Source organism: Myiozetetes cayanensis, unplaced genomic scaffold, assembly GCF_022539395.1.
Source record: "Myiozetetes cayanensis isolate MyiCay16 unplaced genomic scaffold, myiCay2020 scf2-11, whole genome shotgun sequence".
NCBI classification, from domain to species: Eukaryota; Metazoa; Chordata; class Aves; order Passeriformes; family Tyrannidae; genus Myiozetetes; species Myiozetetes cayanensis.
The window spans coordinates 22,222,621-22,242,382 of NW_026087411.1; the positions used below are offsets into that span (position 1 = coordinate 22,222,621).

Here is a 19,762-nt window from a genome sequence, read left to right on the forward strand (position 1 = left end):
TGTTTGTTTTCTTTTTTTTTGCTGTAGGCAACCAATTTCCAGAGATTTAGCCTTTTTATTAAGGGGAAAAAACACCTTCAGCATGTCTTTGTCATTTTTTTTTAATTATTATTATTTGTTTTAATGCAGCATAGTCATCATACTAAGTAGTATTTAATCTCTGGCATCACTTCTGGGATTTCTTACTGCCAACTGTCAAAGAATTCCATCTATAAAGGAGAGACAGATGAGTTTAACAACCATACATAGCTGCTGTAGCTAAAACATGCTTTGACGAGTCATTTGTGAATAACAGGAAAGCAGGATTGCAACTTGCCAGACATAAATGATTGAGTAAGAGGAGGAGTGTTTCAAACATAGAAACCTGGTTGTCATGGGTTGCAATCACTATTAAATACCTAATAATAATATTCCTTCTGTTAGAAAGCAGGCTGGCTTTTGAGAAAGCAAAGGAGGCTGTCTCTCAGTAACACTGTTTATTTGTAGTACTGTTCAGTTCCAAGTGTTGCCAATCTGCAGCTTCCTGTAACAAGCTTTCATGAAGTCTTGCATCATGGATGCAAGTGATTACAGGTGATCAGAAGGAAAAATAAACTAAAGATATGTTTAAAAATGCAGAGTCCTGCAGCTGGGGAGGAATAATCGCGTACACCAGCACAGGCTGGGGGCTGACTTGCTGGAAAGCAGCTTTGGGGAGAAGAAGCTGGGAGTCCTGGTGGACAAGAAGCTGTCCCTGAGCCAGCAGTGTGTCCTTGTGGCCAAGAAGGCCAGTGGTGTCCTGGGATGCATTAGGAAGAGTATTTCCAGCAGCTCAAGAGAGGTGATCCTTTCCCTCAGGCCTAGTGAGGCACATCTGGAGTGCTGTGTCCAGCTCTGGGCTCCTCAGTTACAAGAGAGACATGGAGTTCCTGGAGCTGGTTCAGTGGAGAGCAACAAAGATGATGAGGGTACTGGAGCATCTCTCTTATGAGGAAAGGATGAGAGAGACACCTGAGAGGGGACCTCATCAATCTATTCAAGTACCTGAAGGGAGCATGCCATGAGGATGTATCCAGGCTCTTCTTGGTGATGCCAAACAATGGGCAGAAACTGATGCACAGGAAGTTCCACCTGAGTATGAGGAAGAACTTCTTAGCTGTGTGAGTGACCATGCACTGGAACAGATTGCCCAGAGAGGTTATGGAGTCTCCCTCACAGGAGACATTCAGGAATTGTCTGGACACAATCCTGTGCAATGTGGTCTAGGACAGCCCTGTTTGAGTGGGGAGGTTGGACCACATTGACCCCCTGTGGTCCCTCCAACTTTACCCATTCTGTGAGAAGTTCTAGAGAGAAAGTTCTTAACTTCTCCAGTTTCTAGAAAGAGTTGTGAATATTGTGTTTACTCAAATCTCAATGGCAAATAAAGTGGATATACAAATAAATCATATGTTAACATATACTGTAACTTTATGGTGATCTACCTAGCCATTTTATGGGTTTGGACTTTTTAACAGTTGTGATTAGAACACCTGAAGACTTTCCCTGACCTTGCCTTAATGTATCAGTCTTTTAAAACTCAACAGATTTTGAAATAATAAATTAGGATTTTAGGTGTTGTGATGCCAAAAAAAATGTATGCCAGTTCTTATGGTACAGACTGTAGTGAAACTGTTGACTATAACAAGAAATTCAGAGCGTTTTTAGGGTTTTAAAATATAGTATGCACAATGAAGTTTTTCATATCAACGGCTAGACAGTTACACAGAACATTAGACTGCCATCCTTGCCAGGTATATTCAAAAGTATAAAATAAATCTGCTGAATTGTTAGTTAGCTGAGTAGTCATTTGCCCAGCGTAGTGACGCACTGCAATTAAAGTTCTTGAATATTTATTCATACCATCACTTGTATGCACACAGTTACATTAAGGATGTGATTACAAAGTAGCCAAGTGTTCTGAGATCTCTCAATAGCTGCATTTAGATGTCTAATAATTCACTAAAAACATGGAAAAAACTGTTATTGCCTTTATTTTCTTCATTAAGCTCTGCAAGGATTAGCTCATAAAAAGCTAAATCTACAGCTCATTATATGAAATACTTGCTTGACATTTTAGCTCTTGGACTTCTTGTTATGAGAGAAGGATAAATATTTCTGTCTTAGGGCTCATGTAATTGCAAGTATACTTGTCTTCATCCTTTCCCGGAGAAGCCCTTTGCCTACAACCCTAAGTCACAAAGGAAGTCTCTCTCACAGCTAAATCACTTCTGTCTTACCATGTTAAACTGATTTCCTGGCCGTTCCTTCCTTTATGTTATTTTACTACGTTAAACTGCATTTGCAGAAGTCTAACTATTGCCAGGCTGTAGACACAAAACTGGCATCCTTATAAAATGTGCTCTGGCAATAGAAAGAAGCTGTGGAGGAATGTTTGCTGGATTTCAGGCCCCCAAATGACAAATACTTGTCTTTGAAGCTTTTTTTTTTTTGGTCTTGTTACAGTAGAGCAAAGCAGTGTTGCTGGTTCTGCTGCCATGCAGCTGAGGTTTTGATTTGAATGTTTCCAACTGCAGTGGAAGAATGTAATAGCACAAGTATTTCTTAAAGCAAAAGATTCTCCTTTGGAAAATTTCAGTCTGGTGAGAAAATTGAAGGCAAGCATTTATTCCTCCCACTGAATTTAAAGGGACACTGTGAACTTAAAACTCTAGATGCTTGAGGGTTTGGTTTTTTTCTTCTTTAAAAAATTATAGTAATGGCAGTGGTTTTTCTGCACACTTGTGGTTTGCTGTTCTGTTTCCGATCCAGAAATGCTCTGTGAAGGACTTGCACAAAGTGATTCTTTTCTCCTTGATAATCAGGTTAATCAATTGACCATAAAGCGTTATTAAGCACAAGAGACAGCCTGATTGCCTGAGGAGAATTGACAGAGGGAAAGAAAAGAAGCTAGAGGAGGGCCAGCTGATTCACTGTGATTTAATAACCTACTACTTGTCAGCCTCGTGGCAGAAGTTGAGCTGTTAGCCTGGCTGGTTGGTAGATAAAATGAACTGAGTAAATCAATTCAAGAATTAAATCAAACTTTATTTTTCTTTTACCTTGCATTCGGAATGGGCTAACAGAGCCCACCTTTTTTCTTACTTGTCATCTGAAACTTGTTAGTGCATCTAGTTGTGTGTTTTATACCCTCATGGATTTAACAAGAGGAGGTAAAATAGGTACCACCACAGACTTTTTTCCTGTGTTTGTTTGACTGGGGCCTGTCTGAAAGTTTCAAAGTTAGGCATTGCTCTTCACCTAAAAGTGTACTTTTTTTGTATCAAACTAAGCGTCATAAGGTCTGTTCTTCAGTTGTTTTCAATTGAGTGCTGGTTCTCATGGCTTACATTTTTCAGTCATGAGCTTTATTTTAATTCTTCAGAAAATTAGATCTGTGAATCAGTTTTGAAGAATAAAAATAGTTGCTTTTTAAATTGTTCTACAGTTGAAATGATTAGTACTATAAATTGATATGTTCCAGGGAAGTATCTACAGTAAAGTATTGCTTTTTTTTCCCTCCTAGTGATCTAGAAATAAAGTAGTTTTATTTGGAAATAATTAGGTATGAGAAACCTGATTTTGCAGATGCTCGATGTACTTAGTACTTAGTTTTTATTGCTTTTAAAAAGCCACAGTTCAGTAAGAAGGTTGTATATTGGCTGCTTAATAAAGACACTGAAGTAATAATTTCAAAGTCAGTATGTGGTTATTTGTTTTCCTTTAAAACAATTCTCATTTTGTCTTAGTTTCTTGCCCTGTGGGATACTGCCATAGTCAGATATGTGAAATACTTGATAAGGGAGGTGTACAGGCAGCTATGACTGCCATGTTGAAGCATTTTCCAACTTCCATGGAGTTAGGCCATCAGAGGAAATTCACACATAGTGAGGAGAAGGGACAAAGGGGGTGTCCAAGTTCACGCTGAGAAAAATAACGAAGGATCTGTGCTTAGCTTGTCTGGGGAAAGGAAAGGAGGTTGAACATTATGGAATGAACAGTCCTCCTCACCTTCATATCTCTAATCTAATTTTACCTACTTGTGACCAAATACAGCATTTTTTTTTTTTTACATGTTCAAGTCTCAATTCAGTACTAATTTGGGAGCAATTAGAAAGTAATAGAAGTGGCAGTTTTCAAAAGTGTGATGGAATCGATTTCTGCAGGGATAGGGAACCTATGCGTGGATTATTGCTTTTTGTTTTCAGTGTGTAGCTTATTACCTTTCCATCACTTAAACCATGCCTTAAAAGACAGTAATAAAGTAATTGTTCTGTGCTGAGAGTTGTTCACTGCCTGTAAACCTGTTAATAACAGTACAAAAGATTCAGTAGTGAAGGTGAAATATTTCCTTTGTTGTCAGAACTGAAAATAACAGCCAGTAAGAACCATTTAAGATTCTGAACAAACCCAGAAAAATAATTATATCCTACATGCAGGGTCAATACATCTTACTTTTGGAACTTCACAGAGCTCCTCTGCCTGCCCATCCTTTCCCTTTACCCAGCATTGCAGTAACCATCCCTTATACTGAAGAAAGCCAGTCTCTGCTCACTTGTCTCTTTGCCCCAATAATAGCATTAGACATATTCTAGTTTTTAATTTGCAGCATATATTTTCTAGTTTTCCATCCTGTGTTCTTTGGGAGGCAGTCTTCTCTTTCTCCACTTAGTTACTTTGTGATGATGGAACTGGCAACTTTAGCCCCTCTTCCTTATCTCAGCATGGTTTTGTTAGTCAGTGTAAATGTTGGATGATTGACAGCTGTATCTTCCTCCTGCCATCAGTTCTTGCCACTGAAGCATCTGGTCTATGAAATAGTGGCTAATAGTTTCTGTCATCTGAGCAGCATTTTCTGAGCCTACTTTCTTGCCTGTAGCTAACTTGTTTAGATTTGAATGACTGAGTTTGTTTAATGTAGCATTTTAAACCTAATGACCCAACTACGGATTTTTGGTTTTGCTTTTACTGGAGTAGAATAACAATAGTAAGTGTAGAAATGAAACAGATTTGGTAAGTTAAACAAAACAAACAAAAAACCAACCAAACAAACAAAAACCCCAAAAACAAAACCCAAAACAAACCAAACAAAACCCCAACAAATAGCCAACAAAAACCACTTTCAACAACAACTTTTTTTACATCTGTTGAGGTGAGATAGACAAATATGAAAGCTGGGTCAAAAGCTTATGTAATTTTGAGACCCTAAATATAGAATGGTGTGATGACACAAAAAGATCAATCTCCATGCACATGTTCTGGTAGAGTATTTTTGTTTTGTTCTTATTCTGTGCATGCAATTTAAAACTAAGCTGGACACCCCCTGCTTGGAAAAATGGTCTTGCTAATATTCCTATCTGATGCTATGTGCCAATTTAAATTGACATGTAGCATGCAGGTTTCTTTATTATAATTGTCTGGGTGTGGGGTCTTTTTTTATTGTTTTGTTGATAGTAAAATTTCCCTGTGCTCATTGTAAAATTTACCTTTTTTATTTTTTTTTATTATTTTTTTTTTTAATAGTAGTGGAATGGGGTGATGATGTTAAAGCAGTATCAGAAGATGAAGCCATGGTGCTGGTGAACCATCAAGCAACGGGTGACGTCTGCACTCTGATGATGTGCCTTCAGGATAAAGGCACGGTAGGCTACAACCGGGGCATGGGAGAGCTTGTGTGTGTGCAGTCTGTTCCCTTGGGAATGCTTCCGTCTGTGTGCCTTACTGATGGCCGACTTGGGGCTGTTAATCCACCAAATCATCAATGAAGGCCATGAATAGGAGGCTTTTTGTGTAGATTTGGTCTAATGAGACAGCCCAGTAGCTTGGTGCAGGTCTTAGACCATAAGTGTTGTTTTTGGAGAAGGTCAAATGTGAGCTGAGTCACTGTGCATCCAGTCAAGGTTAACACAGAGGGAAGCAGATCTCCTGGCAGGTAATCATGTACTTGACTTCTTCCTCTCACCTCCTGCCCTTGTACAACTCATGCCAACTTTGCTCAACACAACACAGGTCTAGCTTCTTGCTTATGACTTCATTCCAGCATGGAATTTTTGTCCAAGTTAGATGCAAGTTGTTCATGGGATTTTGGTTGCAGTGAGGGCATCCCAAAACTAAGCTAGCTAGCTAAGTCCAAAATTGCTTGAGCTCTTATTTCACAAGCTCTTAAGCATTTCTTGGTGAGAAGTGCAACTAATGTAAATGGTTTCATGCTTTGCTGTTGAGAAATTTCATGTCTAAGAAGTGGAAACGAGAGTATAGGATCTAAACAGGAAACAAAATTTATATACAAATCAGGAAGAAGGGAGTTGTGTATGATTAGGCTGCAAAAGGTGGAAAATTACCTGGCAAGCTGAAAAAATGCATCAGCTATATCTTAGTGTTGTCTTTGACCCATACAATGGAGAAAGAAACAACTGCTTTTTGTTGCATCTGCACAAGTTGTAACTGGCACTATTTTTCCTAGCACATATTAATATAGAGTATGTATATACTGTATCTTTATCAGTGATTTACTGTTTTTCAGGAAGTTTTACAGATCTTACTTATGAGAGCAGATTTAAAAAAAAACCTCCAAGAAACCAAATTCAACAAAGAAAGTATGAAAATGCTACTGAGGATGGAACAGAAACTCATTTCTTTCTTTCTACTATAGCCTAGAGCAGGCTATTTTTAAAGTACTTTTAATTGCTTTCGTTTCTTTTGGAATTGAGGAAGTTTGGTATATATTTTTTTCTGTACTGTACCCAAATGAGTAGAATGACAGAATAAACTCTTTAATTCCCTTTAATCAAAATTATGCATAGGACAATCTTGTCATGAAGATATCACTGTGAGGGTGTAGTCCTGTGGGTATGTGGTTGCATATGATCTTGACCATTGATGTCCAAGGTGTTTTAAATATCACAGAGCTTTATTAACTCACGTGTGTACTCTAGGTTGTATATATAAAACTAAATCAAATTTATCTTGATTGACTCCATAGCTTGAGTTTCAGTCAAGACAGAGTAAGTTTCACTGAATGTAATACATGTTAAAAACGGGGGAAGGAGTTGAGATCACAAATAACCTTCACGATGCAAACTCTTAGTGTCATGTTTAGAAAAGCAAAACACCCTTAAAATCCCTGTTTTTCCTTTAAATAGTTGTAATCATTGCTCTTGGAATGCACACGTCCAGAGCCTGATGTAGCTTTAATGGTTTTAGCTAATAAAGAAATAAAACAGTATGACCTTCAATACATGCTTAGAATATAGCATGAGTAGTACAAGCGGCTAAAAGTAATGAGGAAGATTAGGATGGTTTATCCTTGCTAGAACTTGCTAAATCAGGTGGTTTTAAATAGCATACTTCATATTTCTGAACAGAAGAGAATTGTCTTTATTTAGTGCCTGTGAAAGTACTGGAGGGCGGGGGGGAATAAACCTCCCTGTCCAGAAAGAAGCGATCACAGTATTGCAACTGTTTAAATTATTCGGTTTTCTTGAAATCTGTCTTAAACTTAACATAGAGTTCTTCACAAACTCGATACTCATCTGTTAGTAGCAAGATAGTAATTTTCAAGAATTATTTTTATTTTCTTTTTAAGAGTTAAACTGCACTACTTCCTAAAGACTTTACCAGTCAGGCAACACTTTTTAGGTCTCAAAACATTTTCAGAGGTGAAAGGCTCAATTTCATTTTGCTCAGAAGGGCATACTAACAGGTAAAACAGCTTACCAAAGGTAGTGATTCTACAGTGATTCTGCAGTAGCAGACCTAGGGAAGTCCTTCCTCCTGTGGCAGTCCAAAATTTCTTTTACTTGCTTTTGCTGGTCAATACAGGCTGAAAACAGATATTAACTGCTTACTGCTTATGCTGCTTTAGGAGCCCCTGGTGGTCTAGTGGTAAGGGCGCAGCGCTGTCACCGCGGAGACACTGGTTCGATTCCCGGTCAGGGCCACTCCCGGGCAGGTGGAGCTCGTTAGCCCTTAAAGGCAACCCACCTACGTCCTAAGGACCTCGCTGCCACTGTCCAAGCTCGCTTGGCCCCGGCAGATGAACCTTAGGATTAAAGGGTGGGCTCAGTTCCGCGCACACTGTGTCTCACCTAAAAAATCCAATGCGCAGGCTGGAAGGTGGAAAGACCTTCAGGCCATTATATATATTATATATATATTATATTATTATATGCTGCTTTAAAAAAAAAAAGAAGTTAATTGAAGACATCAGAAGTGTTTGATTTAAAGTTCTGTGGTTTTGTGTATATTGAGGAATGAAACAGTCTTGCAGCTTGACAGTGTTTCCTAAGGATCATGTAGAGAACTGTGATGGTATTTTTTTCTAGTGTTTTATAAAATGTTACATACAAATGATAGTGCAGCCTATCTGTTTTAAGCAAATTTAGTCTTGCTGACAAGTAAGCTAAAATACATGTGCTAAAATGTTTCTGGTCTTTCAGATTCACTTATGTGAGTAAAAACCCATGATCTCTTATTAGGGAAGTGGAACTTTTAGCTAAAAGTTAGAATTTTAATGGAAGGATTGGACTGGTTTTGTTTGATTAATATGTGCTACCTTAAGACGAGCCACACGGTAAGGTTTCAGGTGAACCAGAAATGAACTAATTACACTTTTTATACAGTTCAGGAAATTGTTCCAATTTCTTTGTGAAAATAAGCGTTAAAACAAATTTAGTAAGTTAGTTCTGGTCTCATAAACATTAAAGGTTATGTGTTTAACAAAAAGAAGTAGGTTGAAATGCTGCTATTAGTGCTTTCTGACTGGGTTTGGACTGATTAATGAGGCTTTTTTTCTTCTTATTTGGAACAGAAAGCAGTGCTAGGAAGGGTGCAGTGGGGACAAAAAAGTAGAGCTTGCAGCTGTTTGAGTGCAGATTTCAAGACATGCATTCTCAGGTCTCATTGTTAAGTTAGAAGTGCTTGAAAGATGAAAGTCAGTCTATCCTGGTTGCTTTGTTATGAAATCTATGTAGAGGGAAATGAAAGTGAGTCTGTGAATAGAAGGCACCTAGATTTTTTCATATAATTGGTGAAAGCCTTTTCTACTTTCTGAACTTTAACTTAAGCAGGAAGGATGAAAGAAAAAGGACCTTAAATGACATCCAAAAATTCTTCATGTCCATAAACAACTATGTATCTGTGCTCAAAATAATTCTGAATGTCTTTGGTTAAACCTCCTTGAAATGTAAGTGATAAGAGACTCATCTGATAAGTGTTGTTTCATTCCTCAGGATACTAAATAGAATAGTCACCACTTGCAGTGTCCTCTATTCTGCCCTTGGTGACAACAGAATGAATATCCATTAATCTAGTTTGCCTTTTGATTGCAAACAAGATAATTGTGTCCTATTCTTTGAACTCTTTTTTGATTTCCTGTCTTAAGAGTTCATACATAAAAATATTTCCTCTTTGTACTTCTTACCACTGTCAAGGCTTATAGGCAGATTTATAATTGCTGGGTTCTGGAGTTTGTCTCTTTGTAGCCCACACACAGCAAACTGCCCGTATGTTTTGTCTTAATTATAACTTGCACGTCACACTTATCTGTGACACAATCATGCCATTCCTTCTCAGAAAGACTGAGGAAGCCCAGGGATGCTAGTTAGAAGCACTGTGTCACCTAAAATATGGGGAGTTGGACTTCAGATTCTGAAGAGCAGGGATCAACTTTGAGGGTAAACCTACCATCATCTAAAGAAAAATACAATAAAAAGTGGTATGGTAGGGGAGAAGCACTGGCATTGCTGGGCAAGAGTTCCTCTTCCAGGATTACCATAGAACATCAAGGGACCAGTGCTGACTCCTCAAAAGATGTTTTCTTTCCAGAGAAGCAGATTATTAAGCTTGCTTATCTCCTCCAGTAAAATAGATTATGTTGGTTTAACTTCTCTTTGATATAATAGAACAACAGTTGTCAAAATACCAAAGTAGTAGATAAACACTGACAGACTTGAGTACTGCTGCAGGCTAAGTCATCATTAGTGAAATGTTGGTGGTGTTTTTATCAAAGGATATGGTTCCCTACACCAACCTGTCACCGTTGGGCTGATGTGTGGGCATAAACTCACTGTAGTGCCTTGAAGAGCAGTAACACCTCTCAGTGATGCCTTTTTTTAACTCTTGTCCTTAGGGTACACCTTTTCTTTCTTTTTTTCCCCTCCTTAAGGCTTTTTAATTTACTGAAATGGAAAGAATGTGAGTATCTGCAGAGAAGAATTTTTGCTTTAAAATCCTGCCTTTTATTTTGCACAGGCCTGGAGATAGCTGTAGGATAAACCATTTCCCCAGTATTAGTCTCCCGTGGGGAATTGTATCTAGGAAATAATTTTTTTGTCACTCACAAATACATAGTGTGCCTTTGTTCCTTTGGATGTACAGGAATACCATAGGAATACCATCTACTAAGGAATACCTTTGGCAGACAGGAAAGGATAGTAGCATGTCACAGAGATGAGATGAATGCTTGTTTCCAAAACAGAACCTTTCATGTCTTTGTGAGCTGTCCTTTTCTCTCAGACATGGTTTCCACATATGCTAAGAGGGTCCAGAAATGGGTGCTTTTGCATTCAAGATCTAGTACTTGATAGCATTAAAACACCACAAAAGTTAAGATCATGTGCTCTTAGGTGAGGCTAGACAGCTTCTAAATGTGATGTTCAGATTTTGGTGGGAGATCGTTTTATGTCTGAGGCTATAGTGTGTCTTAAAGGTTCTATGACAGGTATGTTCTTGCACGTGTGTAAAAACTTCACTTTGCTGAGCATCTGACTTCAGTTTTTTACAGATAAGTAAGAGAAACAGGGTATGTGAAACTTGTCTTTCTCAAGATATATAATCCACAATTCACTTATGGAACTGCTTTTACAAAGCAGAATTCCTGCATAAAGTGTGATCTGCTTCTTTCTGCAAATTCCATGTAGACATATGAAGATGTGGAAACAATTAAAAGCTCACTGTATCAAACTATTTTGTTAGAAATACTGTTGAAGGCATGGGTGTGGAGTCTGAGTATTTCAGTTACTGTGCAAACCTCTGGTGTTTGGAGAGTACACTCAAGTAGTAGATCTAATTGACTAATACATGAATAATACATTGGTTTTTCTAGAAGAAATCTTTATATCTTAGTCTGCTTTCTGTCTTTACTTGAAAGTATGTGTTGTAGGCAACTGAATGATGCAAAGGGGAAGGTGCTTGAATGATCATCTGACTACCAGAGAAATGTCATGTTTCTTTGGTTTTTTTTTTAATAATGATAAATGGAAGAGTACTGTTACATGATTTCAGGTTTCTCTAAACTTCAGTCTTCATAACATAGGGAAAAGTAAAGGCAGCTAGCCTAGTCCATGACTGAGACTGTGTAAGGGATATTTTCCAGTTTACTAGAACCAATTCCTACCCCTTTCAAAATCTGCATGTAGGAGCAATGTCTTTCCCAAAGAAGGGAAAGACCTCATGAGAGGAGAGGCTTTCCCCTTCTGTTACTTACTTCATTAGGAGCCCCTGGTGGTCTAGTGGTAAGGGTGTGGTGCTATCACCGCCGAGACCCGGGTTCGATTCCCGGTCAGGGCCACTCCCGGGCAGATGGAGCTCCTTAGCCTTAAAAAAGGCAACCCACCTACGTCCTAAGGACCTCGCTGCCATGGTCCAAGCTCGCTTGGCCCCGGCAGATGAACCTTAGGATTAAAGGGTGGGCTCAGTTCTGCGCACACTGTGTCTCACCTAAAAAATCCAATGCGCAGGCTGGAAGGTGTAAAGACCTTCCCCGGATCTTCGCACGCGAAGACTGGCCATTATTTTTTTTTTTTTTTTTTTTACTTACTTCATTGGGAGTAATTATTCCATTTTAAATCTCAAAGAATTGAGCAGGTAAAGAGTCTGCCTTCACTGTCCTGCAAGACGTAAGTGTATGTATAAGTGAATCCGGTGGCTCAGCCTCTGTTTTTGTTTTCTCACTGTGCTACTTGCCTGGGATAAGGAATAGGATTTAATTAAATTCTCAGGGATGCATGTGGCTGCTCTACCATGAGAGACATTGCTAATGGCATGTGGGCTGTACAAAGGTCTTAGTGAGTGCTGCTGTTCAGGGACTGAGAGCATATGGAGCATATGCACATTGGAAGTGGGAGAACAGCATGACCTTATCCCCCAAAATTACCAAGTACAAAATAATGTAAGGAAACTTATCTGTGTGGTAGATGTAAAACTGTTAGAGATTTCAAATACAACTGTATTGTTTTGTGTGCTTAAACAAGCACTGAAAATGGTTTTAGCTTGCAACTGGCTTAAAACTGTGGTAGTATGTCAATAAGAAGCATTACACTACCTGAGTGAAAAGCTAGAGTAGAAATAACTAGCATATGGCTAATATTGTAGAACTCTGTATTATTACAAAAAGGGAGCTGTTTGATCCTGCTCCTGAGGGAGAATTGTAAGAACCTGTGTTGCTTTATACTTTGGAACATAAAGGACTTTATTCTATATATTTGCTAGTTTTATTGCTGCTGCAAGAGGGACAAGAATGTGACCAGTATAGATGTAATTCTCTGCAATTGATATTTACTAAACTTTTTTTTTTTTTTTTTTTTACTTTTCAGGTTGTCCGTCAGATGATGTGGCTGATGGATCATATTTTTAAATATACAAACTTTGGCATTGTGTCTCTAATCCACGGAGACTTCTTTATAAGACAGGTAAATGGAAACACATAATAGAGCTCTGTTTTATCCTTATATTTGGAACATTGTGGTGTTATGGGACTTACTTATAACTGCCTGGATGGTTTCCAGGATGAAATAACTATGCTGTAAAGTTTATATTTGGGAGGTCTTTGTTCTGAAACTGCTTTATTTTCCAAGCTAATTTTATTATTTGCTTGGACACGATTGTTTATGGAATCCAATTGTGATGGCAACCTATTATGAGAGTGGTGTTCAAGGAAAATACATGGACAGTACTTTTTGTCTCTGTGTTTCTGAACACGTGTTGATGTCACCTCTTGTCTTTCCTTAGTGATCCTGAAACCATGCAAAGAGTCTGGTTAGGTCGTTGTTCTGACTGTCAGAGTTTCAAATAAGGAAAGGCAGGACTGTTCCTTTTGGTGGTGACATGGTAACGGAGCAGTTCAAGGTGGTGATGGACCTGCATAAATAGTAATTAATTTATTTTTCAAGGTTAGTTATTATGGGAGCATCAGGAAAGAATGTCTGTTGAATTCAGCAAGGGAAATACTGAGTGAAAGCCTCGGAGTTTTTCATACAGTTTGGATGGGGTTTTTGTTGTTTAGTAGCTCTAAAAGTAGAAACTTAGATGGATAATGTTAAGCATGAACCTGCTGCAGTCCTGTGAACTGTTGTATTTAGCATACATGTTTCTTTTCTCTCCTTGTTTTTATTTGTCTGGACATAAAATGTATGGGCAACCAGAGAGAATTAATGAATTATCACTTTGCAGAGAAGGAGGAGCTGATTCTCTCAGAATAAAGTAAAGAAATGCTGTACACAGCTAAAGTGAGATTTCTCACTAAGACTAGAGGTATGGCTAGAAAACCTCAGGCAAAGTTAGATAAGAAAACAAAGGTCTCTAGAGGTATACAACCGTGTACTGTGAGAATATGGAAAGGAACAGTGTGTGACACTTTGTAAAATATGAATCTGTTTCAGTAGTTAGAATTCACAAGATGCACATTTTGAGGTACACACAGCTGTTAGCTTGTAATTCTAATTTCTGAATGTAGTGTTGGAATTCCAGTTACAAACTCAAACCATTACTGAGCGGCAAAAACTAAGGCTTTTCTTCTTTTTTTGTAAAGTGGCTCACATATGCAACATCAGAAATAAAATTATGTCATTATGAACCTAAATATAAGCTAATTGAAAATAAGATGTTTCTTGGCTTTCAGGTAGCCTTGGGATGTAGCAAAAACACTTTAGGTGAGTGAGTAATGGTCCTTTGCCTAGCTCTAGAAAGGCCCTAGTAATATTTGGATGAGCAAATACTTCATTTTTTCCCCTGTAAAATATTATAATTTGATCATGGTGCAATGCATCCTTTTTGTTAAAAGTGTACAGTAGCATCACTTTTGTGACCAGAGCCAATGGCAATTTTAGGAATCCCTCTGAGGTTGACCAGAAGCTGAGTAGTGCTTTGTCCCGAGACTGTTGGTAATTTGCCATATCAGTGGTACAAAAGTGTTTGGCATCCTAAAGATTTGTCAGCAGTCTGCCACTATCTGTTTTCTTTCTTATAAAGAATGATGGCTGAGCCTGTTCCTTGTGATGGTGATCAGCTAGCCAGGGTCTTCAAGAATTGATTGTATTAAGGAGCTGCTTTTACTTCTGTATGAATTACTTTCTCTTCATTCTGGAGAGCTTATTAACTGCTTTTTATCTTCCAGGACTCCTCAGTGTTTCACTAAATACAGTTGCTTTTAAATATTCCGCTCTTTTCGACTACTCTACTAGACTTTTCTCTATTGCACCAGCATCTTAAACCTCATGGTATTTGCTAAACTGGAGCCCCTGGTGGTCTAGTGGTAAAGGCACGGCACTATCACCGCCGAGACCCGGGTTCGATTCCCGGTCAGGGCCACTCCCGGGCAGGTGGAGCTCGTTAGCCCTTAAAGGCAACCCATCTACATCCTGAGGACCTCGCTGCCACTGTCCAAGCTCGCTTGGCCCCGGCAGATGAACCTTAGGATTAAAGGGTGGGCTCAGTTCCGTGCACACTGTGTCTCACCTAAAAAATCCAATGCGCAGGCTGGAAGGTGTAAAGACCTTCCCCGGATCTTCGCTTGCGAAGACTGACCATTATTATTTGCTAAACTGCAGTTTGTTCACCAGTCATATTGTTAGGGTTTTTTAGGTTTTGGAGAGTTCTAGTATCTAATGTGAAAAGTTTATTGTTCACTGCTCTTTTCTTGACTGTCGTGCTAGCCTGGAGTCCTGTGGTCTGATGAGAAAGGACTGGTTTAACTGAGGAACTTTTGTATTGCTCTTTAATTGCATTAATATGAGCAGGCAGAGCTTTTTGGTTCCTTCTCATGAGGTAAGTTGGAAGTGAGACTTAAATCTAGGAGAAACACTTTCACAAAACTCATCTTAGTAAAATATTGTTTCTTGTTGCCTTTCACTCAACCCCACTCTTTCCTTCTTCCTTCCTCTGCCAAAAAAACCCAACCAACCACCAGAGAGTGCAAGGTTTGGGTCAGTTTTGTTGACATTTCAGAGAATTAAAATCACCTTTGCTGAGGAGAGTTTTAACTTTGGTCTCCTGTGTCTTTTGAGTGATTTGACAAAGTCACCTCAGAGAATTCGGAAATGATAATTAATGTAAACAGATTCCTCTGAAAAATTGGGTAGCTTGCTCTTGGTGCATGCAGAGATGGGAAAAGATTGTTATTGAAGATATTTCTTCAATAATTAAGGAATTAAGTACTTACTGTCTTAAGTGACTAAGTTGTGCTAATAGATCAAAGAGGAGGAATGAATGAGTCGTTCAAGCAGTGCAGATGTGAGTGAAATCTGTGGTCCTGCTGTGGTCACCGAGCTGAGGCCTGGCCTGTCTGTGGTGCCTCTGCAGTTCTGGTGCGGGATGGGGGTGTGGGGAGAGGTGCATGGGAGACAGTGTAAGCAGAGACACCGTTTGGCTTGCGGAAATTACTGATTATGCATAGACCTCAAAGTCATAGCTTGACCCCTAGACTATGTTATAGAATTCAGTTTAGCAAACTCAGCTCTGGGCCCAGTAACAAGGGAATTCTGTAAGTATGTCTTCCTGTTAAGTGAAGGTCCCACATAAATTCTGGATGTCACTCTTGCAGAGAAGTCATCAAATCAGGAGCTTCATCTTCAGTTTCAGGGGCTTTTTGTCAACCTTTCTGTAAAGTGGTATTAGTTGGCCACCAGGAGGTACTCCAAGGAGAACATTGTTTTTTATTGTCTTAGGGGCTTATTTGTATCTGTGAAAAGAGAGAAATCTTAAAACATGATCTAAATAAAATGAATGCTTAAAAGACATAACACCAGACATACTTATTATGTTTCTATCTTTATAGGGAAGAACACACCGTGACCAGCAGCTTGTGTTACTCAAGGATCATCTAGAAAAATATTACAGGAGCCGCAATCGGAAATGGATTGTTTTATTTCCAGAGGGTGGCTTTCTTAGGAAAAGGAGAGAAACAAGTCAGGCATTTGCCAAGAAAAACAATTTACCATTTCTTAAACATGTCACCTTGCCAAGGCTTGGGGCAACACAAGTAATTCTGAAAACACTTGTAGCACCACAAGAAAATGGAACTCCAGCCAGTGGAGACACTGTGATGAAAGGTAAAGACTGCTTCACTCTTCTGGGTAAAAAGCAAATTGAATGTCAAAGGTTTGAGTTAAGAAAAACATTGTGTTGAATTGGTCTCTTTAAATGTTAAATACATTCAGAATGGGCCATTGTATTTTACATAAATGTTTTCATATTTACTTTTACTTCTACTAACTTTATTTTTGACCTTGAGACCAAAAAAATGGAAGAAAATATTACTTTTAATTTGATTTATTCTGTGGTGTGGCTGCTGAATGCGTGGCTTGGTTCATATGATGGGTAAAGCAGATACTAGAACAGGTACCCAAGGTGAGCAAGAAGATGAGCTGCTCCTTTTGGCAAGATTGATGGTTTGCACTTCTTTGTGATAGCATGGAATGATAGTAAAAGTATTTCTGGAATATGCTAGGCATATTCTGACAATTGTTTAGTGATTTGAAACAAAGATTCATACTAATGAAGCCACATATGCAGAGGACTTGAGGTTTTTTTCTGTCTGAAGTTCAAATTCTAGGGTTAGCAAGAATTCTCCTATGGAAATTACTTCCAGATTTTTAGTTTTTAAGTTGTTCTTGTCAATATAGGAAATAAATTGAGATGATGTTCTTGCAGGAGTGAAGGTAGAGTTTAAAATGAACTGAAAAATCAAACTGTGGAATACATCAGACTATTTTCTGTCAGGCAACATTCAGAAAAGAAAGGCTGAAGAAAACTGGTGTCATTAAACATTTTAGGTTTAAAGGGAGAAACGGAACACCCCAGTCCTTGTTAAAATTTTTTTTTTTGAGGAGAAAAGTTTGACCTGTTCCTGTTCTATTTCTTCCCATCTCAAAGGTATGAAAAGCAAGAATTTCCCCAAGTGAATTACGAGTTTTCTAGTTCTGGAAGGAGACCAAAAGCACTTGTCAGATACCAATTTTATATTTTCCTAACTGACCATCAAACCTGGATTTTTTTTTTTTGGGTAGCATGATTCAGACTCCAGAGAAATGAACACTTGATAGTAGTTGACGTAACTGGATACTAAAATAAAAGAATTATCTCAGAAATAAAATGGAACCATATCTGTCCAACCTGTTTAAAAGACAGAAGAAAAGTGGGCAAAAATGTATGTTTTTAGCTGTCATTTTCTCATAGTAATGGACTTGAAAACATATTTAAAAGGATGACAGAGAAAAGTGAAAGTAAATTTTATATGCAAGGGAAAAGTAATGTTTGATACATAATGACACTGAGGTATTTTGTCCTTTCTTCTTTTAAGGTCACAAAAATGTTTCTAACATTGTAAAACTTCCCTTTCAGAGATGTATGAAATGTTAATTCTTGATTTGTATCTTGTATAAAACATTATTCCTCTTATCTTCTGCCCTTCAAATGCTTTTAACTGTTCCCTTGCCACATCAGAAAATGTTTGTGCAGTTCAATGAAATACAGTTGTATAAATTAATAGGGTTATATTTTAAAGTTAGAAGGCTAACAAGTTATTGATCATGTTTGCTTTTAATCTCTTTCCCTATTATTAATCACATGAAAAACTTGGCTCAGTGAAATCAAGCTTGCATCCTGTTTGGGTTGCCTTTGTAGAGCTGGGGGTGCTAGAGCCAGATGTGTTGTATACAGTAAGGGTTTTGCCAGTGAATTCCACAGTGACTACACGTAAACTTTTTGTACCTTGTTACTGTGCTGCCTTGCTTGAGAAAGGGGTTCTTTGTCAGCAGCATCGCGCTTGAACTTCATGGTTCGTCGAAAACATTTTTCCTCTGCACCACTTCTTTTTGTGCTCTGTACTGTCTTACTTAACAATGCTCTTAGTGTCCTGGGTTACCAAATTATTCAGCTTACTATAATAAGCTTTCTTATCCATTATTTATTATTCTCTCTGTCTTTTCGTTCCCACCAAGCTTTATTGATACTCATGGGAATTCACATTCCTCTCCCACCTGATTTGAGTTAAATTGGTTTATAGATTAGAGTAACTCCTCATCAAAAATTATGTTCCCTTCCTGTTGAGTTTCCTGGATAACTATGTTCTGATGAGTCATGGTACACAGTTGTGGTGTTCTTGACTGCTGTCATTGTATTAGTACTTATTTAATTTTAAATGATAATTGCAGCTTTTATACCATTGCGAATTTTATACCGTTCTACTTTCTCAGCTGGAATGGGGTATAATACTGGGTGAAAGAAGAAAAGATGACAAAAGCAACTGTAATAAAAGGTGGCTCATTCTTAATATACTGTTATGCTGCACCATAGGTGACGCAAACCAAGTCAGATACAGTTGTTTGATCCTGTCACGCCCCAGCTCCTCAGCCCAGCTGGCTTTTGTGTGTCACGTGTCACTCAAGTTGTGGCCTCCAAGTAGTAGTTCAAGAACTGGGCTAATTGTAGCTCAGTGTTACATCATCTGTCCTTCTATATGGTCTTTAATCTGATTTATGTCATCCCCTTGGTAGAGGTGGGTTTATGTTGAGAAGTGTGCAGTTCAGTAGCCTGCCTAAAAATTCATTAGTCTTTATTATGCTACTAGTATTCTTAATATCCAATCCTCTTTTCAATTTATTTTTGTACTGGTTATAAATTTACCACAGTTTATTAGAGGATTTTTCCTCTGCAAAGTAGCATGAAGAATGTTCCTGAGCTACTGTTTGATTACTTTTGTGCTTAAACTGATCAATTCTTTATCAGTGACTTTTCTAAGGCAAGCAACCCCTATTGTCTTAATTTCCTCCTCCTAATAGTTTTCGTTCATATTTAAAGTCCCAAGTACTAGTCTTCGTCTGGGTGAATTCTAACTTTTTACTGGTAAATTCTAAATAAAACAATTAGAACACTTGTTGCTGTTGCTGCCTTTTGAAACTCTTGTTTAATTTAATGAAATTATATCATTTTATTCCTAAATAAATAGAAGGATGGGAAAACATAGGAAAGGTAGTACTATCACTTGAAAGCATGACACTTCTGAAGGTAAATAGTCCAAAGAATGTAGCTAAGCGAGGTCTGTCACTAAAAAGAGAGTATGAGGTAGTTCTGTGGTGTCTGATGAGAGCATTCCTCTGGGCAGATGTGCAGTGCCCCCAAGACAAAGCACTGCTGCCAGCACTCACATTCCAGATGAAGATTTTAGTGCAGTATAGAAATATGGGCAGCATAAAAATACTTAATGAATACCCATCATCACCTTAACCCTGTATGGACCATCCTCACCTTAGCCCTGTAGGAACCAATATGTGTGTTTGCAGGGGTATTTTATGGTTTGGGGATTTTTAATTTTTTCTTAGCAGAATATTTAGTCCCTGACATGGTTGCAGAATGGTTTCTTCAGTTGATAAGAACTAATTTTCAGAGTTTTAGAAGTAACAAAATGTTCTAAATGTCAAACAGCTAGCAATTCAAAGGAATCTGGAGAAATTGTTCTTCAAAGATATAC

At 38.2% G+C, this 19,762-nt stretch overlaps 1 protein-coding gene across 1 annotated transcript in view; it reads left to right on the plus strand.

Annotated features, from left to right (window-relative positions):
- Positions 1–19,762, plus strand: part of LPGAT1 (lysophosphatidylglycerol acyltransferase 1) — a 66,782-nt gene that overhangs the window by 22,007 nt on the left and 25,013 nt on the right. Inside the window, exons 3-5 of the mRNA XM_050314386.1 lie at positions 5,542–5,660; positions 12,612–12,707; positions 16,070–16,343. Coding sequence (XP_050170343.1) covers positions 5,542–5,660; positions 12,612–12,707; positions 16,070–16,343 — 489 coding nt within the window. The remainder of the gene's footprint in view (positions 1–5,541; positions 5,661–12,611; positions 12,708–16,069; positions 16,344–19,762) is intronic.